General features: G+C 37.9%; 1 protein-coding gene across 7 annotated transcripts in view; it reads left to right on the top strand.

Annotated features, from left to right (window-relative positions):
• LOC128022071 (calmodulin-binding transcription activator 1) overlaps positions 1–27,546 on the top strand; it is a 280,579-nt gene that overhangs the window by 239,322 nt on the left and 13,711 nt on the right. For 6 of the 7 annotated variants that reach the window (XM_052609306.1, XM_052609303.1, XM_052609302.1 and 3 more), the window contains 5 exons: positions 5,704–5,857; positions 15,120–15,260; positions 16,004–18,276; positions 19,399–19,525; positions 19,940–20,074. In XM_052609306.1, coding sequence (XP_052465266.1) covers positions 5,704–5,857; positions 15,120–15,260; positions 16,004–18,276; positions 19,399–19,525; positions 19,940–20,074 — 2,830 coding nt within the window. The remainder of the gene's footprint in view (positions 1–5,703; positions 5,858–15,119; positions 15,261–16,003; positions 18,277–19,398; positions 19,526–19,939; positions 20,075–27,546) is intronic. The other variant, XM_052609305.1, reaches the window with a different exon arrangement.

Genomic DNA, 27,546 nt, shown 5'->3' with positions numbered 1-27,546 from the left:
TGTTTTAATGCCATCATTTATAGCATCAATGGGCTCAAACACTTTAGACAAGCTAAAGAAATGAATGTAGATGAAGGGAGAGCGCAGATATCAGTGTCAGGAGCCTCTGGGCAGGTCGGTGAAGATGAGCCGTACTCACAGTTTAAGTGACAACACACTTCTGTGTCCACACGTTAAAGCCTTCACATGTGAGGGGAAATTGCCCTTGAAATGAATACTGTGTGTGTGTGTGTGTGTGTGTGTGCCCTGGGCAGAGAGCAGCTTAATGATGGACACACTGGAACATTCATCATCACATTCACTGCATCCTGGGCAGAGTACACACACACAGACTCAATATTTTTACACTCCCACAATATGCAATGCATACAGCTATGAGTCCAGACACACACACACACAGAGACTGTATGATCGATAGATGTCACGCATGAACACAGAGACATGCCTGCAGAATGTCAAACACTCATTCTGGCCCCACTGTGTGCATCTGATTCACTTTTAAAGCAAGCGGAAGGGGAATAGTTAATGCAAGAATTAATATTATATCGTAATATTTCCCCAAATAGTGAGAGTGGAACAGAACTGCAGCTGTTGAGCTTCAAAGAAGCACCATGAAGATTTTGTTAAAGTATTTTCCTCAAACAGATCTCATATTTGGTACCGTTTCTTATTCCTATTAAATCTGTGTGTGTGTGTTTGTGAATGTGTAGTGGATGAGACCCACAGCTGTACAGCAGGTGTGAGGCGACTCCAGTCATTTACACACACGTGCTTGCAATGCAAGATGCACCTGTGTGGAAGAGAGAGAGAGAAAACATTTGTACATTTAATTTATTACCTTCATTATCTTTGATGAGATGGGAAGCAGTTTATGGTTCAGCAACACTGGCTGCTCATGCAAACATGTGCATTTATGTGTGTGTATTGGGAAACAAACTAGAGTAAAATTGAGTGAGAACAACTCATAAAATTCAGTTCAAAAACAAGGACTTTTGGGTGAGTAATTTGAGTTTTTTTATGAAGTAAAACTGCCCCAAAATAATAATCAGTACACAAACATAAACACACGCAAAATAAGTTATATCCTTATAACAAAATGGGCAATTTTTATTCAATGTTTTATTTATTGTTTTTGCTTCTTAAGTAAATAGAGTTTCTTTGTTTTTTTATACAAAAATAAAATACTGATTAGAAATATTTACTCACACATTTTGATATAGTTTAATTAAAATAAATTTACTTTTTGCAGTGTAAAGTTAATGAACATCAATTCTACTTTTTAGATTAATTTAGTGTTTGTTTATTAAATATTTTGGCCTCTTTGATTAAATTAACATTTATTAAAAAAATATTTTAAACACATGGTTTCCCTTACGGTGCAGAAAATCAGCAGATTACAGGTTTAGCATTATTTACAGCTCATTTAAAAAATAAAATAATATAAAGAAAAGTTAAAATAGCATAAAACTAGACAATCAAATTGCCATTTTTGCAGAAAATAAGCATCAGGTGGACTGAGACTGAAACTAGGTTAGACCCTCCTGTTGCCAAAACTCATAAAATCTATATTTTATTTCCACATGTTTTTCCAATAAAAAAAAGTTTTAACATCCTTCAAGCAAGATGGGCAAATGTTATTATTTTTTCTTTTTTTCTTCTTGTTTTGGATAAAGCTCATAACTTTTTTAAGACTGTAATTTTGTTTCTCATGTAAATACATCTGGAAGGATGTTTGCTTCTTTTTACTAAATAACAAGACAAAATATTGTTTCTTATTATCATATTTAGCGTTTGCTTAGAAAATATTTCAAATCAAATCTCAGATTTCAGGTCTAGTATTAAGCACGGATCATCCAAATCTCCCTGAGTCCCTGAAATTGCATAAAACCAGACCAAAAAAGTGTTATTTTTAGCAAACAATATGCATCATGTGGTCTGAGACTGAATGTAAGTCCCTTCTGTTGCAAGTATAACATCTGACACCTTTAAACAACTGCATCCCCTTTTCCAGCATGTTCTTGGTCATGAAAACCATGAGGCTTGGCGAATACGCTGGCGTAGAAGTTTTAGCACAAAAACAGTAAAATCTTGCCTTTGAAAGGCAAACAAATAATAATCCAATTTCTCTCTTTGTTTGAGACTGTGATGAAATCAGCCTTTTCCCCCTTAAATCTACCAAAGGTATTGTGCAAACACATCCCTGAATGTGTTCGCTTTTTTCCGTCTCCCATCTGGTCGCTAAAGCTGCGATATTAAAATGCTAATGGAGCCATCGGACAGACGCTGAGAAAGGAGAAGTTGATTCCATCTTTCATGGACCTTGAGAGAGATGTACTTACTCTTTCAGGATAGAGCGCTGAATGACTGGCTCTATTTAGAAGCCAAAGGTGAAGTTTAGACAAAAGGAATGGATTTTAAAGTGGAGCACTGGCCTGTATCTCATCGATCAGCTCAGAGTTTGGCAGGGAGGGAGAGCGTGGATGTAGATTGTTAGAGAAGTGGCAGCAGAGGAAAATATTATTGACAGTTTAACATTGACAAAGCTTCAAAAATCAAGCTGCTGCTGCCGCCACATTTCTCTTGAGCTCCTCACCATCCTTTCCCTCCATGCAGGTCTGCTTTGAGATTCCTTTATTGTCATTAAAGCAAAATAACAATGAAACAGAATAAAAAATAAGAATAAAAACAGTATAAGAGCAACAAAATTCAGTCATTTAAATCCAATTTATTTTTAAATATATATAAAAATTTGTATAGAATTCTAACTTTTTTTTTACTCAACCACATCTAAACTAGATAATTTTTGGGAGAAAAACAAGAATGGTAAAGTTACCTGTATATGAGCAAAACAAGCAATGCAAATTATATTCTTACTCAATACTGTTATGTTTTCCAGCAGAAAAACAAGTGTATTCTTGACATGTTTTCTGAGAAATTATTCAAAATGTTTTTTTTTATTGAAACAAGAAAAAACTCCATAAAAGTCTGAAAAACAAACTTCCTTTTCCCTAAGTTTTCAGTTTGTTTTATTTTAAGTGTACTTTTCTGACAGATATGTTTTCTTGTTTTAACTAAAAACCTTATTTTGATCAAAAGAAAAAACTTAATTTCTTAGGTCATTTTGCTTCTTAAGTAAATGTATATTGATTTTAAAATGTTTCAATATTTCTATTGAGCAACAAAATAAAAATACTGATCAAGAACAGTTTTTTGCGCTGTATTTCTCCCATTTAAGTTTCTTACTTGTTTTTTTTTTTTTTTTCGTCTTGTTTTCCAGTACAAATATCTGAACTTTTTTAAGGTACATTTACTGGAAAAATGTGACAATGCAAAGCTGTTGTCTTGTTTTCTGGGAAATGCATCAAATTAAAGTGTTTTTTTGCTTTAAACGAGAAAAAAATAAATATGTGCCAATGGAATCAGAAAAATAAACTTGTTTTTCCTTTAAATTGAGTTTATTTTCCTGACACTGGCAAAAACTCACTTAATTGTGATAATTTTTCAGAATACAAAAGTATATATCATTATCAAGTCATTTTGCATCTGAATTAAATGTTGTTGTTGTTGTTGATGTTGTTGTTGTTTAATTTTAACAGTTGTAATAGAAAACAAAGACAAAAATTTAGAGGAAGAAAATCATTTTTTGTAGTGTATGAATGGTCATTCAATTCAATTCAAATGTATTTGTATAGCGCTTTTCACAATAAAAATCATTGCAAGCAGCTTTACAGGAAATTAAGTTTCTAGAATATATTTAGTAGTAGCTTGTCAGTGGAGACTGTCAAATTGATGTACATATGGCGGTAAAATTAAGTTAATGACGTAATCAAACAGATGATGAACACTATAAACTGCAATGATTTTATGTTGCAATTAAACTTCTCGCATAATTTGGTAGTTTAAGTTGTTTCAGGGTTGGCATGATGCTCGATTCAATGTTTTCCACTTTCTTGGCTAGAGGAACGTTAAATGCGCACCACTCCTGGGTGTTTTTCTTGTTGGTTTAAGTCTATAGCTACATGTATCAGCCGTGTCCTTTGAGTGTATCTGTGCATTTCAGTTTGATTAGTCATTCGAAGCTGCTGGATTTCTGCCCCCGAAGCTCCACGAATCCCCTTCACACCCACGAGTCGACTCATGCTTATAGTGAGCTTTAAACAACACCTATTACTCTTATGCTGTCAATTAGGATAATTTATGGCTGTAATTCTGAGCTGGCATGAATTGCGGTGTTTTGATGTTGGTAAATACTTGGAAGTTAATTGGGGGCATCTGCTCCAGGGAGTTCGGGCGAAGAATGGGAGACTGTTGTGTTTTCACGTGTGCTTGCCAATTAAAGACTCCCACCTCCATGTCACTGAACGCAAAACATCTCGCAGAGCTGACATTTAACACATTTGCTCCTCCACCATGGCTGAGATTCTCTGGAGTGTGTGTGTGTGGGGTGGGGGGTGGTGGTGTCACTTTCTCTATAGATGCTGTATATAGGTGTCTCTTTGACTATATGCACTTTTGGCCCTGTGGACTCCTGTAAAACACTTTCATATTACACTATTTTTAATTTGTTCACTGATATAATCTGCTGCCAATATATATCAGTGTACTTGCATGTCATGCATCAATTCTTGTCTCAATGGTTACAAAAATATAACTATTTTATAAGGTGGCAATTCTGTATGAATTCATATCATTTGATTTGAATAGAAACATATGATTGTTAGAAGAAAATTAGGCATGACGGTCCACCCCTGAACCTAAACCGCAGCAATCCGTACACTATCAATTCTCAGCAATGTAAAATTATTATGAATGTGTTTAGAATTCAGCCTTTTTGTTCCCCCCGTGCATCAAATTCATTCATTTCCATCACATTTCAAATTACCATTAATGCTGTGGAAGAAACAACCTTTTGGGAATAATTGCATTCATTCTGTAAATTCATAGCTAGCGTTTTTTTTATGATCGGCTCACATTATGCATTTTGATTTTAAATAATCACAAAAGGAAATTCTGTCATCATTTACACAACTCATTTTGTTCCAAACCTGTATCTGTTTTTTTCTTCTGTTGAACACAAAAGAAGATATTTTGAAGAATGCTGACAGTAGCCTTTGACTTCCATAGTATAGAAACAAATACAATGGAAGTCAATGGCTACATCAATTGATTGGAATTAAATATTAATTAATTTATATATATATATATATATATATATATATATATATATATATATATATATATATATATATATATATATATATATATATATATATATATATATATATATATATATACATATATATATATATATATTTCTTTTTTTTTTTCTTATATCCCAAGCATGCTCTTTTGAAGCTTTGAATGTTACAAAGCACTCAAAACTCCACACACTGGTCTGAATGGTAAAGTCACCCCGAACATGGATAAAAACTACAACTCTGATATTTGTTAGTTATAATAAAATTCAATCAAACCACTATCTAAGCGCACCGCTGCAGTATGTGTCTGATTTACCATGTTTTATTCAAGACATGTTTCCTAATTCTTCTCCATAAGCTCAAAAGCTTGGACTATCTTTTCGTCCTGACGCTGGTCTCCTTCTGTGTCAATTTCCGCTCGCTTTTGTCTTCACTTCCTTCTTTCCTCATTAGTTGCAGTCTTTCATCTCATCAGCTTCTCTCTTTTTCTTATTTCTCTCTTCAGAACCCTGACATTGTGTTGGTCCACTACCTGAACGTGCCCGCCATAGAGGATTGTGGGAAACCATGCGGGCCCATCCTCTGCTCCATCAACACAGATAAGAAAGAGTGGGCCAAATGGACTAAGGAAGAACTCATCGGGCAGCTCAAACCCATGTGTGAGTGTTTAACCACATCTCTACACAGTGAGATAGATATATATTCAGTTGGTTCAAGGTTTTTTTTTTTGCTATATATTCCTGGTCATTTCAGAGAAGATTCATATGTATCTACAGTGGCCTCAAGTCACTGAGTCAATGAGACTGAATCTCATTGCATTAGATAATACATTATAAAAACATAGCAGTTCCTTTTATATTGTGTTTATAAAGTGTTTTTATTAATTTTTTTACCAACAAATGTCATTTCCATCGACTCACCATTAATTCTGTGGTGGAAAAAAGACATTTTGAACAAAATTTAATAAGTCCATTAGTTCCATAATTTCATACACTCTTAGAAGAAAAGGTTCTATATAGAACCTTAAAAGATTCTATCAGGCGCTACGTATTTGGAACCCCTAAAAGGTTCTATATAGAACCCTTTTTAAGGGTTCAATCTTCGTAACCAGGAAAAAGGTTCTATATGGTTCTTTAATGATTATTTATTTTGTCCTTTCCGGATTAAATATTTCATATAAGTGACAAACATCAAAACCCTAAAATGTAAAAATGTAATTCACATAAAAAAGTCACCCATGAATACTGAAAAAAGCACACCCAAAGTGCATAGAACTAGTCATTTATTTATATTAACAAAAATAATTACGATTACTGAAAGAATGCTACTGTAATTTAAAATATTCAAGGCTTTAAATGTACAAATCAACATTAAAACACCAACCATTTAAAAAATCTCATAAATAATGAAAACAGAGTTTCACCTACATGTACATATTACAAAATAAGTCCATTATAAAATTACATTAATCTATCACTAATAAATAATGCAAATATACAGATTCATCTAAATTCCCATTAGGGTCAGTACAACATCAAGTACCTCAAAACTGCAAATCCATATTAATATAACTCACAATGGAAATATACAGATATAGAAGTACTTCAAATCTACAAATTCATATTAAAATCACTCATAAAGAATGTGAATACATAGATTAAAATTCAGATCAACATTTCAGAACATCAAGTAGCCTACTTTAAATCTACAAATTTACATTAATATCACTAATAAAGAATTTCAAATTCGGATCAGCATTTCAGAATAACATCAATCGCCTCATATTTACAAATGTACATTAGCACTATTCATGAAATATCAAAGTATTATGATAATTGATTATACATTTTGAGCACTGGGACAGTGGCTTCTGGAGAGTTTAAACAAGGTATTGCTCAACAAAATTCATCATGTGAGTGATGTGCTTGGGGTATTCCACACTGAATATGAAATTAGTAGCAAAGAGTCACTCCATTGCCTCCATCACATCCATTTCTGCGCTCAAAATGTTGGCACCCTCCATATTGATGCTGGCTCTTTTTGCATGGAGGGGGTTTGAAGCTTCATGAAAAGCTATAGTCGGAGTTAGCTTTACTGATACCTGCAAGTTGGAAAACATATAAATTATTTGTGAAATAACTTGAAAATAAAATAACCATTTTTTACCACAGTGGTAAGGGCCAATTCTCTGGCTAGGTTGCACACGCAACTCACAAACAAACATGACCACAGAAACTTCAAGATCAATGCAACATTCATTAATAAAACAGCTTGGATAGCATACTGAAAAACTAAAAAGCAGATGCAAAGTTAATCGCTGTCAAAGTGATGCCAAAATGAATGGAAGTCAATGGAATGCTAACAGCAGGTGGGGGTCCGCTAGCCAATGGCGGTGCCCAGGGGTGCTGTAGTGTATGTAGTTCGGGAGTTCGTAGCGGGTTTGCGAATCATTTGAGTAATTTTTGGGAGTTCAAAGCGGGTTCGCGAATCATTTGAGTCAGTTTGGGGATCGCGACTCATTTGAATCAGTTCGGGAGTTCGTAGCGGGTTCGCGAATCATTTAAATCAGTTTGGGAGTTCGGAGCGGGTTCGCGAATCATTTGAGTCAGTTCGGGAGTTCAAAGCGGGTTCGCGAATCATTTGAGTCAGTTTGGGGATCGCGAATCATTTGAATCATTTCGGGAGTTCATAGCGGGTTCGCGAATCATTTGAATCAGTTTGGGAGTTCGGAGCGTGAATCATTTGAATTAGTTCGGGAGTTCGTAGCGGGTTCGCGAATCATTTGAGTCAGTTTGGGGATCGCGAATCATTTGAGTCAGTTTGGGGATCGCGACTCATTTGAATTAGTTCGGGAGTTCGTAGCGGGTTCGCGAATCATTTGAGTCAGTTCGGGAGTTCAAAGCGGGTTCGCGAATCATTTGAGTCAGTTTGGGGATCGCAACTCATTTGAATCAGTTCGGGAGTTCGTAGCGGGTTCGCGAATCATTTGAGTCAGTTCGGGAGTTCAAAGCGGGTTCGTGAAGATAATTAATAATTATTATATGATGCAGTCACACTTGGAGCAATATTTGTTAGTTCTGTTGTTGATTCAGGGTTAGCATCATCTGAGGTCCTCTAGGAGTCAGCATCATCTCTTCTCAGGAGTTCTGGATCCAGACTGGAGCTTGTGTAAATCCTAGCGTGGCAAAACATAGAAACAAATAGAGACATCATTAGCATAGCTGCTGATCCAACAAAGTAAAATTAATTAGTTTAACCCAAGCTATAGAATAAGAATGCACATTTGATCAGATGCAACTACACTCACATTTTAAGATACATTATTCAAATGCTGGGCGAAAGAGATGTGTTTTTAATCTTAATTTAAACAGAAAGAGTGTGTGCCTGAACCCCGAACATTATCAGGAAGGCTATTCCAGAGTTTGGGAGCCAAACGTGAAAAAGCTCTACCTCCTTTAGTGGACTTTGCTATCCTAGGAACTACCAAAAGTCCAGCGTTTTGTGACCTTAGGGTGCGTAATGGGTTGTAACGTGGAATAAGGCTAGTTAGGTACGCAGGAGCTGAACCATTTAGGGCCTTATAGGTAAGTAGTAATGATTTGACACTGATATGGAACTGAATAGGTACCAGTGCAGAGACTGTAAAATTGGGGTAATATGATAATATTTTCTTGACCTGGTAAGGACTCTAGCTGCTGCATTTTGGACTTCCTGTAGCTTGTTTATTGAAGAAGCAGGACAACCACCTAGAATTGCATTACAATAGTCCAGTCTAGAGGTCATAAATGCATGAACTAGCTTTTCTGCAACACAAACAGATAACGTTTCGTAGCTTGGCAATGTTTCTAAGATGGAAGAATGCAGTTTTTGTAACATGGGAAATATGATTTTCAAAAGACAAGTTGCTGTCTAATATAATACCCAGATTTTTGACTGTAGAGGAAGTAACAGTACATCTGTCTAGTTGCAGATTGTAATCTACAAGATTATGTGTAGTGTTTTTTGGTCCAATAATTAATATCTCTGTCTTATCCAAATTTAATTGGAGAAAATTATTTGTCATCCATTATTTTACATTTTTAACACACTGTGTTAGCTTAGATAATTTAGAAGTTTCACCTGGTCTCTTTGAGATACATAGCTGAGTATCATCAGCATAACAGTGGAAGCTAATTCCGTATTTTCTAATAATATTACCAAGGGGCAACATGTATATTGAAAAAAGAAGGGGACCTAGGACGGATCCTTGTGGCACTCCATATTTTACTGATGATAAATGAGATGACTCCCCATTTAAGTAAACAAAATGGTAGCGATCGTCATCTTAGAGCCTGCCCTTGAATACCTGTATAGTTTTGTAATCGATCTATGAGTATGTCATGATCTATGGTGTCGAACGCAGCACTAAGATCAAGTAAGACTAAAATGAGATGCAGCCTTGATCTGACGCAAGGAGCAGGTCATTTATAATTTTAACAAGTGCAGTTCCTGTGCTATGGGGGGGCCCGAAACCTGACTGAAATTCTTCATACAGATCATTTTTGTGCAGGAAGGTGCTCAATTGAGCAGACAATACTTTTTCTAAAATTTTAGACATAAATGGAAGATTTGAAATAGGTCTATAATTTGCCAGTACACTAGGATCTAGTTTTGGTTTCTTAATAAGAGGCTTGATAACCGCCAGCTTGAATGGTTTTGGGACGTGACCTAAAGATAACGACGAGTTAATGATATTGAGAAGTGGTTCTTCTGCTACAGGTAGCAGCTCTTTCAGTAATTTAGTGGGTACAGGATCTAATAAACATGTTGTTGGTTTAGATACAGTGATAAGTTTATTTAGCTATTCCTGTCCTATGGTTGTAAAGAACTGCAGTTTATCTTTGGGTGCGATGGATGAAACTGAAGTGTTAGACGCTGTAGAATCTACATTCGCTGTTGTATTTCTAAAGTTATCTATTTTATCAGTGAAGAAATTCATAAAGTCATTATTATTAAACGTTGGTGGAATATTTGAATCAGGTGGCGTCTGGTAATTTGTTAATTTAGCCACTGTGCTAAATAAAAACCTTGGATTGTTTTGGTTTTTTTCTATGAGTTTGTGTATATGCTCTGCCCTAGCAGTTTTTAGAGCCTGTCTATAGCTGGACATACAGTATTTCCATGCAATTCTAAAAACTTCTAAGTTAGTTTTTCTCCATTTGCATTCAAGACTACGAGTTACTTTCTTGAGAAAGTGAGTATTACTGTTATACCATGGTACAGTACATTTTTCTCTAACCTTTTTCAATTTGATGGGGGCAACAGCTTCTAATGTATTAGAGAAAATAGTGCCGATGTTGTCAGTAATTTCGTCTAATTCGTGTGTATTTTTGGGTACAAATAGCAGTTGAGATAGATCAGGCAGGTTATTTGCGAATCTTTCTTTGGTGGCTGGAACAATAGTTCTGACCAGACGGTAACGTTGCGACATATAGTTAATATCAGTTATACACAGCATGCACGATACAAGGAAATGGTCTGTAATATCATCACTTTGAGGTACGATATTTATATCAATAAGATCAATTCCATGCGATATAATTAAATCTAGTGTATGATTAAAACGATGAGTGGGCTCGGTGACATTTTGCTTGACTCCAAAGGAGTTTATCAGGTCAGTAAACGCAAGTCCTGATGCATCATTTGTATTATCAATGTGAATATAAAAATCTCCCATGGTTTGCGCCTTATCAATTATAGCCAGAATCTGCAAATTCTTTTAGGAATTCTGTATACGGCCCTGGTGGTCTATACACAGTAGCCAGAATAAGAGATACGTTAGATTTATTTTGCATGTCTGACAGTGTAACATTTAGCAGAAGTATTTCGAAAGAGTTAAACCTGTATCCTGTTTCCTGGGTAACATTGAGAATATCACTATATATTGTAGCCTTAAGAACCTTTGTGCCAACAGGGTTCTTTCTTGTCATTATAGAACCTATGGTTCTATATGGAACCCCAATGAACCCTTTTTTGTAGACAGTGTAGACAGCATGTAATTTATGATGTATATTTTGTTTAACCTAAATATGCACAATTAAATATAATTTTTATACTTTTAAATTATTTCACAGATTTGTAGCTTGATTGGAAAACAATTTTGAAATATATTATAAAATTTTAGATTTGAATTCTAATCAGTATTTTTTATAATTATATGTATTATTTTAAATTATAATTATAATGAATTAATCTGAATATTAACTCAATATATATTTTAAATTCTTTTATACTAATGTATATAATTATCTATGAAATAAAAACTTAATGAATATAGTTTAAATAAATGAATATTTTATTCACAAATTACATTGTTTAGGTTTTTTATTTTATTATTATTATTTTTTATATATATATATAATCCTGTTAATGTATTTTATTTATTTAATAGCTATATATTTATGGTTATTTCAGAGACGGTTAGGCCTAATCTGTATCTACAGTGGTCTCAGATAGTATTTGGACACTTAAATCACACTTAAAATATCTAAATGTTATTGCATTAGATTTGCTTTCATATTTTTATCTAATGCAGTGACATTCAGACATTTTAAAGTGTCAAAAAAAATTCAAAGTCAGTAAAAAAAAACCTCCCCATTCTTTAGTCTCCTGTGTTTTTAACTGTGCAGAACCAGCTGACCTTGTTATACACCATCAGTGCTCACACATTGACACTCTGTACGTTCACAGCAGTTATTATTCTTGTAATATTAGAATGACTTTTAAATCTGAATACACATCAATGAGTCATTAACTTCGTGATATGGTAGTGCAGCTCTGAAAGGGCAGGATGATGCTTCCTACATCATAACCATCATCATCATCATCTCTTTGAATGACCTTCCCAAGTGAAACTCAATGATGGTGCAGGACTGCCACCTTCTGGTGAAAGGACTCTAAACTAGAACTCAAACGTCCAGGTGGCTAGCTGCTCTCAGCAGTCATGTATTTTTAATGACACAGTCCATTCAGATAAAATGGCCCTGATGTGCCCCATATATGTGCTGGGGCATAAAAGTGGCATTCTGGTTAGATTTGTGTAATTCAGGTAAAAACATCTTTAAAAGTCAGCGAAAGAATTGCAACACCATTGATATACTGCATAAAGAAAATGTAACTTATTTTATCCTTATGTAAGTTTAACACATTTCTCCTACATTTACTTTTCAGAGTATTTTGCTTTTAGGTGTAATGCAAGTTATTCTCAGTGGAGTTATTATAATTAACTAAAACCATAAAAAAAATTATGTTTTGAAGCAAAGTAAGCTATATATATATATATATATTTTTTTTTTTTTTTTTTTAAGTATAAAATGAGTTTATTTTTTTCCAAAACAGCATTTATCCTTTACATTTACCTGATGTACTAAAATAACTGAAACTGAAATAAAAGTAAATGTTTACTCATTTCATCATCATTATTAAAAATGACAAAAACACACAAAAAAAAAAAATACTAAAACTTTAACATACATCCACTCCAAAACAGAAGATACTAAAATAAATAGATAAATGAACTCAGATATAACTAAAATAACATTGATTCTCAATGATTTTAAATAGATTTTTATTAATTTAATAAAGAATTTATTAAAAAATTAATTAATTTACAAACCTGATTCCAAAAAAGTTGGGACATGGTAAAAATTGTGAGTAAAAAAGCAATGGAATAATTTACAAATCTCATAAACTTATATTTTATGCACAACAGAATATAGATAATATGTCAAACGTTGAAACGGAGACATTTTGAAATGTCTTTTCAAATATTGGCTCATTTTGGATTTCATGAGAGCTACTCAAAAGTTGGGACAGGTAGCAAAAAGAAGCCGTAAAAGTTAAATGTACATATAAGGAACCGCTGGAGGACCAATTTAAAACTTATTAGGTCAATTGGCAACATGATTGGGTATAAAAACATCCTCTCAGAGTGGCATTGTTTCTCAGAAGTCAAGATGGGCAGAGGATCACCAATTCCCCTAATGCTTCTGCGAAAAATAGTGGAGCAATATCAGAAAGGAGTTTCTCAGTGAAAATTGCAGAGTTTGAAGTTATCATCATCTACAGTGCATAATATATATACACACACACATACATATGAATATATATATGTGTGTGTGTGTGTGTGTGTGTGTGTGTGTTTGTTTGTGTATACACATTCACATATGAATGTTCATGATGTATATGTAAGCAACTGTGTAATACAACTCTGTCGCTGAGACAAACTGATTTGTATTGACTAAAATCATGAAGTTCTTCTCTGAGTGTCTCTAATTGGATTGTGTCAGATGACTGTGATGTTTATTTCTGGATTGAAAGATGAAAAATGGTGTTCTCAGTAGATGGGAGCGCACAGTTCCATGCTGTGTTTTCTATTAGAAGAAGCAAACAAGATGACTTTAGTCACTGTCACTCTGCTCATATAGATCTGTGATGCTTTCATCTCATTAAACCAGCAACCAGAGCCTCATTACTAAAACATCCTGCACATGAGACAGAAAAGAGAGAGGAAAAAAGGCGTGTGGACTGAGTTAGTTGTGGTGTCTCAAAATGTCCAGCAGATGTCAGTGTTGCATTCCTTCGCTTTGTGAGACTACATTGCTATACTGTTTTGGGGCTGTTGTAGTAAAACAGCACCTGTTTATCCGAGGTTACTTCTGAGTTCTTCATTAAAAGGAAGTAGAGCGTTTCTGTAGCACTTTGGGAATGTTCCAAGTTGAATGCAAGTTTTACACTCTATGAGTAGCATCTGTGACATTTAGTCATTTACTAGAGAACATAATAAGGTCTGTGGGCTAAGGCACTGCATAAATCCTTAATATACATTATATGCATGAACATGGACTTATGTAATAGTATACTTAATTAATAACTCTGTTTTAATAATCCTGTCTGTGCAAAGTTTTTTGCAGGTTTATGTGAAATCTGCACTGACAGAACTCTGTAGTTAAGATTTTGAGAGAATTAAAGTTATACACATCCTCAAGCCCCTGAATATTATTTATTTAATAATTAATTTGACTTTTGGCTTTATTTTTAATGCATTAATATTCCATTTAAGGCATTTTACCATGTTTAAATCCTACAAGCTCAAAAATGCAAACTAGTCATTGGATTACATTTAGGCCAGGTTATATTTAATATTTCCAAATTATTGTTATGCAGATGTTTTCATTATTTAGACAACAAATATATATGAATATATATGAACAAACATATATATATATATATATATATATATATATATATATATATATATATATATATATATATATATATATATATATATATATATTAGTACTTTCTGCTTTTAAACCTTTGAACCATAGAATCCCATGCAAGTGAGTTACTGCAAACACAGCTTTGTTTTTTCAAACTGAGGGTATGATTACATGACAGCAATGTTTGCATTTTGTACATGCATGCAACAATATTGTCAATACAATCCCCGTTCACATGGATCCATGAAACTGATTATATACACTACATTATGCATGCCAGGCCAGTAATCATGTGAAATATTATATAAATATTATGTGAACACGTATGTGCATGACATCACTGTTTTCACAACTTGAACTTTGAAACCCGTTGAAATGCTGAAAGTTAGATGCATAGAAAGCTTTCTGGTTTTAGTTTAAAATGCTGTCGTTTGACAAAATAATATCAGAGGAAATCCCATGCATGTCACAGATGCTTCAGCCCGGAACATTTCTGTAGGAAAAGGCAGAAGACTTTCCTTAAGCATTTGATGAATCCATCCGGTGATGAGTGACAGTGTGTAGACGGTGCTGGGGCAGTTGGGCTGTCTCGGGTGCTGGCGAGGTGCTGGTCTGTGTGGCTGTCTGGCTGACGTCTGTGTCTCCTCCTCTCTCCCGGCAGTTCATGGCATCAAGTGGACTTGCAGCAATGGGAACAGCAGCACTGGCTTCTCAGCAGAGCAGCTCGTGCAGCAAATTCTGGACAGCCACCAGACCAAACCACCTCCCCGGACTCATAACTGCCTCTGCACAGGAAACCTGGGTAAGGGAACAGGCCTGAAATGATATCTCTGTATTACAGCACAACTGTTTCTCACAGTGAAAAAAACAAAACAACAACAAAAAAAACTTCTGAAAGTCTCAATAATATTAGACATTGCAGCTATGTCAGAGATTTCAATATGTGGACATATGGGACTACTAAGAGCCCTTTCCTTCATCTTTTCAGGTTCATAATAAATTATGGCCAGTAGATGGTGGTATTGAGTTAAGTAAAAATGATAAAGCTGGAGTACAAACCTTCCTCCATCAAAGATTATTGTCAGACATTGATCAGTGCATTTACAGTAAACAAAACAGATTATGAAACCCATCCATTAATTTTCTCTAAAATCATACTGACATATGACGGTGTTGATTCAAGAGAAAATACATTTTCTAGACAGTTTAAAATGAGATGAAGCCACTTCACTCACTAGCACCAACATTATATTTTATTTGAATGTAATTGTAATTATTTCATTTTATTAGCTATAATGTATTATACTTGTTCTATTTTAATTAAGTCATTTTATTTGCACTTATTATTTTATTTATTTTTCTTACGTATGTAAAATAACACTTCATTTGAAATATACATTAGTATTTCTCAGTTCTCTGGTGAACATAGGGACAACTCTTTTCATAAACCAATAAGATGCATGGCTTAGCTTGATGTTTTGAGCTATTTTTAGGTTACATTCATATTATAACGTAACTTAAAATGTGTCTACTCTGTCTCTGTAGGTGCTGGGAGCAGCCTGCATCACAAATGCAACAGTGCCAAACACCGTATCATCTCTCCGAAAGTGGACCCACGTACCGGAGGCGCCTACAGCAGCACCCACTCCGAGGTTCAAAACAACGATGTTTCAGAGGGAAAGACGGAGCATAGCCATGGCAGGGGCAAAAATGGCAGGGCAGGGGGCGACAGTGCCGGTGGAACGGGCAGCCGAGAGAAAAGGAACGGCAAGGTGCACAAGCCAGCACTGCTCCACCAGAACAGCATGGAGGTGTCCTCATCCAACCAGGTGGAGGTGCCAGATACCACCCAGAGCTCACCGGTCTCTATTAGCAGTGGGCTAAACTCTGATCCTGATATGGCCGACAGTCCTGTGGTGACAGGAATGGGCCACGTAGCCTCGGTAATGAGCAGCCTATCTCAGTCCACTACTGTATTCATGTCAGAGGTCTCTGGAGACCCTGTCTATAGCATGTCCCCTTCTGTAGACCCCAACACTCACCTCTTGGGTCCTGACACAGCCTCAAGCAGTCTGGTCTTAGCAGTGACAGCCGACAGTCACAAATTTGGCTTTGCTGGAGCGGTTGGAGTGGGTTTATCAGACGCAGGATCCACGGACGGACTTTCTATGCTATCTGCAGCTAGTGTGTCTGAAGAACTGGTGCTGTCTAGTAACCTGGAATCTGGAAGTATCAAGCTGCCCGAGACCAGTATGAATTTTGATCCCGATTGCTTCCTTAACAACCCCAAGCAAGGTCAGACCTATGGAGGAAACAGGATGAAAACTGAGGAGAGCAACAGGAGCAGCTGCAGTAATGGAGGGCTGCGGTGTTCCCCACCAGTCGGCGACGACGGTTATGGCTTCAACGCCTCTCTGGTGAAGAACATCAAAACGGAGGACATGTCGTTTGAACAACAGCTGGCTAAAGAGGGTGGCTATCAGGTTGGAGAAGTGGTGAGCGGTGCTGTTGGTGTCTCTGGTTCCACGAACGGCGGTTCTGCCCAAAACTCCCTGGCTCTGACTGCCACTGGTTCACTGCTGCCGTCTGGAGGTGGACTCAGTCCCAGCACTACCCTCGAGCAGATGGATTTCAGTGCGATTGATGCCAAGCAAGACTATCCATCTAGTGTTATGGAAGCAGCGGCCTATAGCCAATCTATCTCTGGCTCTCACCTGGCCCACCAGAGTCACTCCCCCAGCTTCTTTCTGCACGGTTCTCCACAGTCCCAGACACACCAGAACAACTCCAGTTCGACCCAGAACTCTCACGACTCCAATGCCTACATGGGCCTGTCTGTCGTCAAGACAGACTCAACAGGAACTAATGGGCATCTCCACCACCATCACCATCCCCACCCCAACCAGCACACTGCCTCTAACTGCAACGGCGGCTCTCCCACCGAACGGAATGGACAGGCTGGGTCACTCCAGCTTCTGCAGTACCAGAACCGCTTTCCAACCCCAGGTCAGGAGCACGAAGAAGTGGGTGGTTTGGAACAGCCAATAGAAGCAGAACAAGGAGAAGGAAGTGTTCAAGAGAAGGACTCGAATGGGGACCACTTGCAGCCTAGAGAAGGAGGAGAAACTGAGGGTGTAGCTGGCGCAGAGCACTACCTCCAGCAACCAACGGAAGGTGGTGGAGTCGGGCCAGGATCTGGAGGAGCGAGCGCAAGGGCAGAAGGTGGAACGCTGTGCAATGACACCGAAGGAAATGGAACCACAAACAGCCCCCATCAACAGCTCCAGCCGCTCCTGCAAGGAGCCGGTTTGGTGCAGGGGCTTTTTAGCACCGTTGGCACCCACCAGAGCTTGGGCAGTAGTGGAACCAATGGAGGAGGCTCCATGGAGATCAGCCTGGACCATTTTGACGTTTCCTTCGGGAATCAGTTCTCAGATCTTATCAATGACTTCATTTCAGTGGAGGGTGGAAGCGGTACGGCAGTAGTGGCTGGCAGCAGTGCTCTCTACAGCCATCAGCTAATGACCCACTCGGGAACAGAGGGGCAGGTCTCCTCTGGAACTGCTGCGCAACAAGGTGCAGACGAAGTAGCTCATGGGGCAAGGGGGTACAATTCTACAGACCTCTGCCTGCAGCCCTGTTGCAGCCCTCAGTCTACGCAGGCTGGTGCGGTGGCAGGCGAGGCAGGACAACTGGCATACATGCAGGTGGCCGAGGCCGTGTCAGCAGCTGTGGCGCACGGAAACATGGGAATGTTACAGGCTACCGGAAGACTGTTTGTTGTGACAGACTATTCTCCAGAGTGGTCTTATCCTGAGGTAAGGTTCTGACAGGTCTGCAGACCTAAAAAACAAACAAACAAAACAACTTTCAACTGCTATAGATGTATGCTAAAATATCCACCAGGGGGCAGAAGAGTTGAAAAGCAAATGTGTGGGTCTTTTTTTTTTTGCAATTTGTGAACAGATTTGGAGGGAAGATCTGTAGAATTTTGTGGAATGGATTTAAAAATAGTAAAATTATTGATGCTCTGTTATTAGTAGATAATATTAAAGGGGTGGTTCACTCAAACAATACAATTCTGTCATCATTTACTCACCCTCAAGTTGTTCCGAACCTGTACTGTACTGTAGTTTCTTTGTTCTGTTGAAAATAAAAAGATATTTTGAAAACTGCTGTTAACCAAAACGTTGATGGTAGCGACTGACTTCTGTAGTTCAGAAAAAAATCATATAGAGGTCCATGGCTACCATCAGCTGTTTGGTTACACACATTCTTCAAAATATCTTCTTTTGTGTTCAACAGTAGAAAGAAGCTCATGCAGGTTTTGACCAACTTGAGGGTTAGTAAACGGTGGCACATTTTTCATTTTTGGGTGAAGGTACATGAAGGAATTTGTGAATGATTGTTTTGTTTAATTCTGTGGAAACCCGTGAAGTGAAAGCATGGGAACTGGCCTCAAGCTGTTTAATGCAGGAATAGATTCGAGTCTTGTGAGGTCTGAATCCAAATTCAAGGTCTTCTCTACAACAACAAGTGACGTATATATTAGTCCCAGAAGGCCCTGGGCCACATGAGACACATGCTCAGCCTGTCATTAACATGCCCATTGGCAAGGAAGCAGTCGGACAAATATAGACAGAGGGATATTAGACCTCACCACAGCAACTCTTCAGCTCTCACAACCCTTAGTTGTTTTTCTCTATGACATTTTCCTTGTTGAAAAAAAAGTCATCAGAGATGGGCTTTAATTCAGCATTTCTTGTAGTGACATTGCAAATTTAGGCACATTAAAAGAGAATATTTTCAAGTCTGACCATGTAAGCACAATAAATGTAACCAACCATTTTTTGAGGTGATGTCAACTTTGCAAGTTTTAACAGTTTACATAAAAAAGAAGCTATGCTTATTTATATATAATGTTGGTATATATTTCTCAGGGTGGTGTGAAGGTGCTGATCACTGGTCCATGGCAGGAGGCCAGCAGTGAATATACCTGTCTGTTTGATCAGATAACAGTTCCAGCCTCCCTCATCCAGCCCGGGGTGTTACGTTGTTACTGCCCAGGTATTTCAGCACTTCAGTCTTTTTAAAAGGAAAGAGTGATGCAGCTACATTTCAGTAAAATGAAAGAGGCCACTACTTTAGTCGGTATGCCAAATGGTCCCAAACTAACATCTTCTTTAGGAATTTTTTCCATGCTGAAAAAAAAAGACTATTTGAAACTTTATTTGTTAAGTCTCTATACTGTAGTCCATGAACATATCATGTGGTCTTTGTGAACAAACAAAGGACTGTTCTTTAACAGCTGTCATAGAGAACTCATTCAAATTCCGCTGTTACATAACTAGATAAATAAATAAAAACAAAAATACTCTGAGCCACCAGTTGTAAATGGTTTGCAGACGTGTGGACTTCAAACTGTAATCTGTTTCTTTGCAGGCATAAAATTCTTAATTTATGTCTCATTTCATTTCAAAGCTCATGACACAGGCCTGGTGACCCTGCAGGTGGCAGCCAGCAGTCAAATCATCTCCAATTCAGTGGTGTTTGAGTATAAAGCCCGTGCCCTGCCTGCCCTGCCCTCCTCTCAACACGACTGGCTCTCATTGGACGGTATGTTTGAGATTTATCTTGCATTATATTATATACAGCTCTAGTTCTGTACGCATTACCGTACAGACAGGAGGAGAAGCTCGCAGGCAATTAACTTAATATGGCGTACTGGCGTTACATTTTAAAATACTATACAAAATAATTAATCAGAATACTTACTCCTGCTCACTCACGACAAAGAACTCCCTGCTCAAGCTCGCCGTCTCTGCAAGATTAACGATGGCAGTTTGCACGCACAGCCACTTAGAAGATTTACATCTGGCAGACAGGTTGCTGACGTCGTCAAGCTTCGTTTGAGTCTGCGCGTCAGAAACGGATGTGCTAAAAAACACTAAAAATGGGCTTCACTTGTCTCAATTGAGTTCCAATGGGGTCGCTGTGTCCATTTCTTTTACTGTCTATGCTTTTCAGAGCGCCCTTCACATAGCACGCTTCCTAATTCTTCCTAGTTCGGAGTATGGAGCGCGAATCATTTGAAACAGTTTGGGGATCGCAAATCATTTGAGTCAGTTTGGGAGTTCGGAGCGGCTTTGCAGATCATTTTAATCAATTCGAGAGTTCGTAGCGGGTTCACGAATCATTTGAGTCAGTTGGGGAGTTCGTAGCGGGTTTGCGAATCATTTGAGTCAGTTCGGGAGTTCAAAGTGGGATCGCGAATCATTTGAGTCAGTTTGGTGATCACGAATCATTTGAATCAGTTCGGGAGTTCGTAGCGGGTTCGCGAATCAATTGAGTCAGTTCGGGAGTTCAAAGCGAGTTTGCGAATCATTTGAGTCAGTTCGGGGATCGCGAATCATTTGAATCAGTTCGGGAGTTCGGAGTGGGATCGCGAATCATTTGAATCAGTGCGGGATTTCGTAGCGGGTTCGCGAATCATTTGAGTCAGTACGGGGAACGCGAATAAATTGAATCAGTTCGGGAGTTCGTAGCTGGTTCGCGAATCATTTGAGTCAGTTTGGGAGTTCGGAGCGAAGTAATGCAGTAGATCTTTCTAATGGTATTTTTTTAAAATCCTTTTGCACATTTTATTTATGTTCAGTAGTTCTTTCTAGCTCAAGCAAATCCACAAACTAATAAAAGGATTTATATGTTGACTGCTGTATATAAAACCCCTTCAACATAGTTGAAGATGAGGGGAGTCATTAAAAATATATATATATATATATTTTTTTTTAGTTGGCTATAAAAGAGTACCGGCACCTCTTTTGGGCCACTTAAAGCACTGGGGCAAACTGTGCTGGAAGACTTTGCCAGATGTTTCAGCTATGAATGCCATCCAGTGGTGAATCCTGTGCACTCAGGTTATGTTTGGTTACATTTAAAAGACTGATAAAAGACTTGTCTGTTCTTGCACTCATGGTGTATGGAACAAGTGGAATATACTGTACAGTAGAATTGCAGGTTATAAGGACTTTGTTGACTAGTTCTGTGGTAAAATCATGCTTTGTTTGATTTTCTGAGGGTGAATCTCACAAATAAGTATCCAGGTCATGTTTAGTAATAATAAAAATATTATTTTTATAGGGTCTTAACTTCATTTCAGGGTTGCTTTATATTTTGTGGACATTTTAACTGAAGCCAGGAGTAAAACTCAAGTTCATGCAAAAACTTTTACTCAATGTAATATATATATATTGACCAGTAGTGTAGCCAGAAAAGAGACTCTGGGTGTGGATATGTAAATCTGGGTGTGTCACATTTATTGTCAGATTACTGTGCAAAATTATGGGATAGTATTTTTGTCACGCTGCTTCTGTCCAACCTTACTCCTAGTGTTAATAAGCAGGTCGTGTCAAAATGTAGTTAATTGTTAAATGTAATAATTTTCTTCCAAATACGATAATAAATTTAGCTATTTCATTTTGTTTATTTTTCATTGCAATTTATTCACTTTAAATAAATTATAATATATAATTATAGGATTAAAATGAATTGTAGTTGCTCAATATAGATCTTTTTTCATGTTTTTGTAATGTCTGGGAAGCCAGAATGCGCATGCATCAACAGAAACATTTATTAGCTGAACCCTGTTTTTTTTACGTGCCATTTATAGCAAGACATATTACAGATGATATTACAAATGCTTTGTCAGATTTAAGTTGAAGCGCGTGCCGAACCGTGTGTGGTGAACCGAACGGTTTGGTTTTTTTATTTCAGCGAACCATGCCATCCCTATTACCTCAATAATCAATCAATTACAGGCCTAAAACAATCATGCCCGAGCAGACGGATATTAGTACATCTCATCACACCGGCACCCGCGTCTAAATCAGTTGTATGGTCTGGTTTTCAGTCTAAAACAGTTGTGTCAACTATAAATGTCTCGTCTGTTTCGGGAGGTGCGTGCGCAGTCAGCGGAGGCTCTCACCTCCCAACATGCACCGGAGGCTCGCACCTTTTTTTCTCAGATTTTGAAAAATCTTCGCGATCGACTTAAAATGCTTCCAAGATCGACTTGTCGACCGCGATCGACGGGTTGGTGACTCCAAATATAGCGACCAACTTTTTTTGAGCAAGCATTGATTATGCGTGACACAGTCTCAATTTGTGGGAGGCATGTATTGGGCTCAAACGCTGTGCGCGCACGCGTTACGCGTGAATCAACCGAGTCGCGAACAGGCTCCGAAGTGCCGATCTGAATCAACCGAGTCGCGAACAGGCTCCGAAGTCCCGATCTGAATCAACCGAGTCGCGAACAGGCTCCGAAGTGCCGATCTGAATCAACCGAGTCGCGAACAGGCTCCGAAGTGCCGATCTGAATCAACCGAGTCGCGAACATGCTCCGAAGTGCCGATCTGAATCAACGGAGTCGCGAACAGGCTCCGAAGTGCCGATCTGAATCAACGGAGTCGCGAACAGGCTCCGAAGTGCCGATCTGAATCAACGGAGTCGCGAAGGTCCGATATGAATCAACCGAGTCGCGAACAGGCTCCGAAGTGCCGATCTGAATCAACCGAGTCGCGAAGGTCCGATATGAATCAACCGAGTCGCGAACAGGCTCCGAAGTGCCGATCTGAATCAACCGAGTCGCGAACAGGCTCCGAAGTGCCGATCTGAATCAACCGAGTCGCGAAAAAAAAAAAAAAAAAAAAAAATATATATATATATATATATATATATATATATATATATATATATATATATATATATATATTCTAAGTAAACAACAATAGCCCAAGTTTAGTAAACATTTTTTATTGAGACTATAAAAAATAATTCTGCATCTATTTTTAAGTGTGCCAGCTGCCACTGTGGGTGGCACAGGCACACCCTGGCACACCCGTGACAATTAAGCACATGTCCTCAACTTTAATGTGTAAAAAACATCTTTATCGTTTTCATAGACTGTAATTATAATTATTCTCAAAGATAGTTCTCTTTAAATTGTCATTACTCTAATAAACTTCACTATTTAAATATATAATTTTACTTAACAATAAAATATTTACTTTACCTTGCTTTTGAGGAAATGTGCTTATTTGTCTAAAAATCGAATAAAAAAATATTCAAGTATCTAAAAATCTAAAAATATCTATGTTCAAAAAATAGACTTTTCAGCCCTACATCAACAATTTAGACTCAAGTTGTATTTGAAGCGATCCCGATGTTAAGTATGTTAAAGTTCCAGATAGGAATAGGAAAAACGCTGAAAAAGAGTAATCAGAGTTTGTTAGATAAGATCTCATTCGTCTAATCGAGCTTCAGTTCTCCCAGCATGCTGTCTGCGTGCATCCAGCGCGTTATGTGCGTGGCGCTGAACGACACACCGCCTGGCCTGATTTGTCATAATGCAGAGAGGAGGAAAAACAGCTTATCTGCAGCATTGCAGGTATTGAACCACAGGACAGAGGCTGAGAGGGGCATGAGCAATAAACCTGCCTCTTGTTGACACAGATTTGTTGCAAAACACTCGTGTGAGCGACCATCACATTGTTCCAAGCGGTTATATGAGTGATCACAATTCCATTGTGTTTCGCTGCCACTCCCAAAAGAAAAACACGCTCATATCCAACCACCACAAGACTTCAGATTCGCGCCAAGACGCGTGGTTTTATTCAAAAGCGAATCAAAAGCGAAATGCTTTGGGTCCAGGTGTTGTCGTAAAACGCTATAAAGCAGAAGTGCGTTTGAAAAACGCACATAAACCAAATACGCAAAAACCGATCGCGGTTCCGAGATATATGGCTGGTGCGCGTAGAGCGTTCGCAATATAAAAGATTGATAAAAGATTGATTCAGTTGATAAAGCTGGACTGTGATGCCTGCGAGTGTTTGGAGAGTCAGCCGGTGGTGCACGACTGCGCGTAAAGCGGTGCGTAAAGCGCGTACCTTCGGCTGATGAAGCCTCGCGTCTCCATGAGCGAGCGGAGAAGATAAAGCATCGGCAGCAGGGATGGGGAGGGAACAGGAGGAGGTGTAGAGGAGGGGGACGAGGGGTCTTTATCTCTCTCCCTACACACTCCGCACTTACACTTTGTTCTATTGTTTTTGGCTTCGCTGCCAAGCGGCTCCTGCGGTTAGTTTGATGCTGGATGGAGAACATGTGTGAATGACAGACAACACGCTGGCTGATTCGGGTTAGTATGCGTGGTTTTTTCCATACTGTTACTAACTTGATAACACATGCACAGGCTATTTAAAGATGAATATAGGTTGTAGTGGTGCTCCATGTGTCAGTGTCTTTGTTGTGTGTCCTGCTCTATTCTTTCCCTTGTTTTTGATGTTTCCCAACCGCAGTGAGAGCATTTGTTTCTACTGGAAATATGTGTCATTGTGTTTTTAGAGAGCTCGTGAGTGAAGTTTGGAAAATATTCACTATAGACTCTGAGGTGCAGTGTGGAAGTTTCTTGGAATGAATGGTTGTTGAATTATGATGCAGGTTTTACAACGAGGTCAGATTGTACATGAAGGCTTGTAAACTTTTACCAACCAGTGTTCACAGAGACCTCCAAGTCTCTGTTTGTAAAGCATGTGGTTGCAATGAATCAGTCAGGTGATGTGCGTCTGTGTTCAGCACCACAGGCAGTGGACAGCGACAGTGATGCTGAGCGGCTCAGACTGTTGCCCTTCTTCTGTTTAGCTTTCCATAGGGAGAGGACGAATATACTGTGCCATGAAGTTGACCCTTTTCCTAAAACTGTATAGTGTAATAGTGAGATACAATGTTGTTTTGCTGGCAGATGTATTAGAATTGTTTTACCAACCTGTTGACATCTTATGGCTACATTTGCCATTTTCCTTTCCATTCTGTCTTTTCATTATTATGAACAACGCTTGTTTTAGTTTCTAATCTGTGTGTGTCAAATTACAATCTGCAATTCTCTGCAAACCTTACTGAAATCACACAGCAAAAGTCGAGGATTTCAACCCAGACCAAGAAATTTCTGTATTCTTTTTTTTGCCGGACTGCCTACATGCCCTTACAAGGAAACTTGTAACTAGGTCACCATAATCAACCCCAAATCTGAAGTTCAGAGTTCCTTGCTTTGATGAGATTTCCTGTGGAATTCTAGGAATTGCGGTCAGAGCTTGAGTCCACTAATGGATCGCCCACACAGATGTGTCTCGTCTGTGCTGTTTTTGCTCTCAGTTGAGATGAAAGTGTTTGTTTGTATGTCTACTCTCCTTGCAGACTGAACTAAATTAGATCATCTTAGCAAGGATCGGACAGTGTTGCACTTGTTTTAATTTTATGTGTAATTAGAGTACACAACTCCCTGTAGACATTCTGTGTTTATTATTTTTTTAATGGTTATTCAAAACGGATGATCCCCCCGTAATATTTTTTCAATTTTTCAGTCAGTTTCATTGACAGTCAGATCTTTTAAATTGTGCAAAACAGTCAAAGTTTGTGTGGATATACTGACCACAATATTTGCAGTATTAAAAAAAAAAAAGTATTAGAAGCCTATTGTTGTCCATTACTTGCCAACATTGCAAAGATTTCTTAAGAAATCAAAAATAAAGAATGAAAAACAACATAAACAAGAGGGCTTTTGTTTCCAGTGGTCAAACACTTTGTGCAGGAAGCTTTTGTTTGTCTGTTTAACTCAAATGCTCTGGTCTGAGGCAATATATCTCTGATAATTCTCGATCAGAGACCTCGAATGTGAGTTTGAATTGCTAATCTGACATGGTTTGTTGAATTGTTTTTAAGCAGAAGGCAAATTTCCAGTTAGACAAGGAAAGTTAATAAATAATCAGTTCTTTTAGAGCAATAATGACATTATTATCCTCGCCTCAGTCCCATTCTATCCAAAACTAGCACCTGTTTCAGGGTCATGATCTACCAGATCTACCAATGTCCACAGCATTAGGGGCTGTTATCCCAGCTTTGAGTCCATGCTGAGCTAAATCCCCTTAAGACAAAATCATTGCACATTATCAGCTAAATCCTGTCGAAAGGGACATTTGTGTGATTTAGTTTTTTTTCCATTTCTGTTCGATGCATTCATAATGATGGGCTGGAACAGGATATTAGTCTGTTACAGATTTAAAGCAAATCCTGTTGAAATGCCCAGCAGAGCATGAGCTCTTTTAAATTCTAAAAATAAAAAGGAAAGAGTCAATATGTTCTCTGTGCTCAGAGGTAGCAAATATTGGATATGCTCAGGGAAAGAATTATATCGCAATCATCATGATTCAATAAATAATCAAACCAGTCATAAACACTGAAAACATCCCATTTTCTGTACACATTATTGGATATGTTGATAATTTATGACATAGATATTTCAAATGGATTTCTTTATTATTTAATACTATATAATTGTCATATTTTGCAGACAGTAATTGAAATTTTAATGAAGAGAGGTGGCAGCTGTGGCAAGGAATCAAATGATGCAGAAAAGTGTCACAACCAGATTTGTGCACTTGTTTCAGGTTGCTCAGGTTGCCAGATTGCAATATGGTTTCTTCCACATCAGTTCTTCAAATTGGCCTGCAAGATGGAAAATTGCACTGTGCATTCTGCACAATTTTGCACCTTTGTCTAATATGCAAAGCAACACTGTCACTTGATGTGCAATAATCATCCTCATCATTCCTTATGTATGCATTGTCAAATGCTTGTTTGATTTCTGATGACTGTAAAGCCTGTAGTCTCTTTATTACCAATCTCAGCCACAATAAACCGCAACAGATCTTCAACAAGTGAATGATTTTGAGCCCCTGTTGCGCTTGTAGCTGTAAAGTGGTGCAGAAGCCCCCACTCTCAAGAGCATGATGCAACTGTGATGAAATAGGGAAACCGGCTTGGACTCTCTGCATTAGGATATTACCATGAGATACTCAAACATCCAGCGAGTAGAGAGTTTAGTCCTCTCACTCAAGGCTTGTGCTCAACTCCATGAGGTCCGCTTGACCAGGAGTGCTACACAGACCAAAGAAGAAGCACCAAGGCTGATGTAACATCTCCTGAAAAACGGTAACTCGCATTGGCACAGTCTAGTACTGGTAGGTTTGTTTGTTTGT

Source organism: Carassius gibelio, chromosome A11, assembly GCF_023724105.1.
Source record: "Carassius gibelio isolate Cgi1373 ecotype wild population from Czech Republic chromosome A11, carGib1.2-hapl.c, whole genome shotgun sequence".
NCBI lineage: Eukaryota > Metazoa > Chordata > Actinopteri > Cypriniformes > Cyprinidae > Carassius > Carassius gibelio.
The sequence above is the reverse complement of the archived record's forward strand: the minus strand, read 5'-3'. Positions and strand labels throughout refer to the sequence as shown.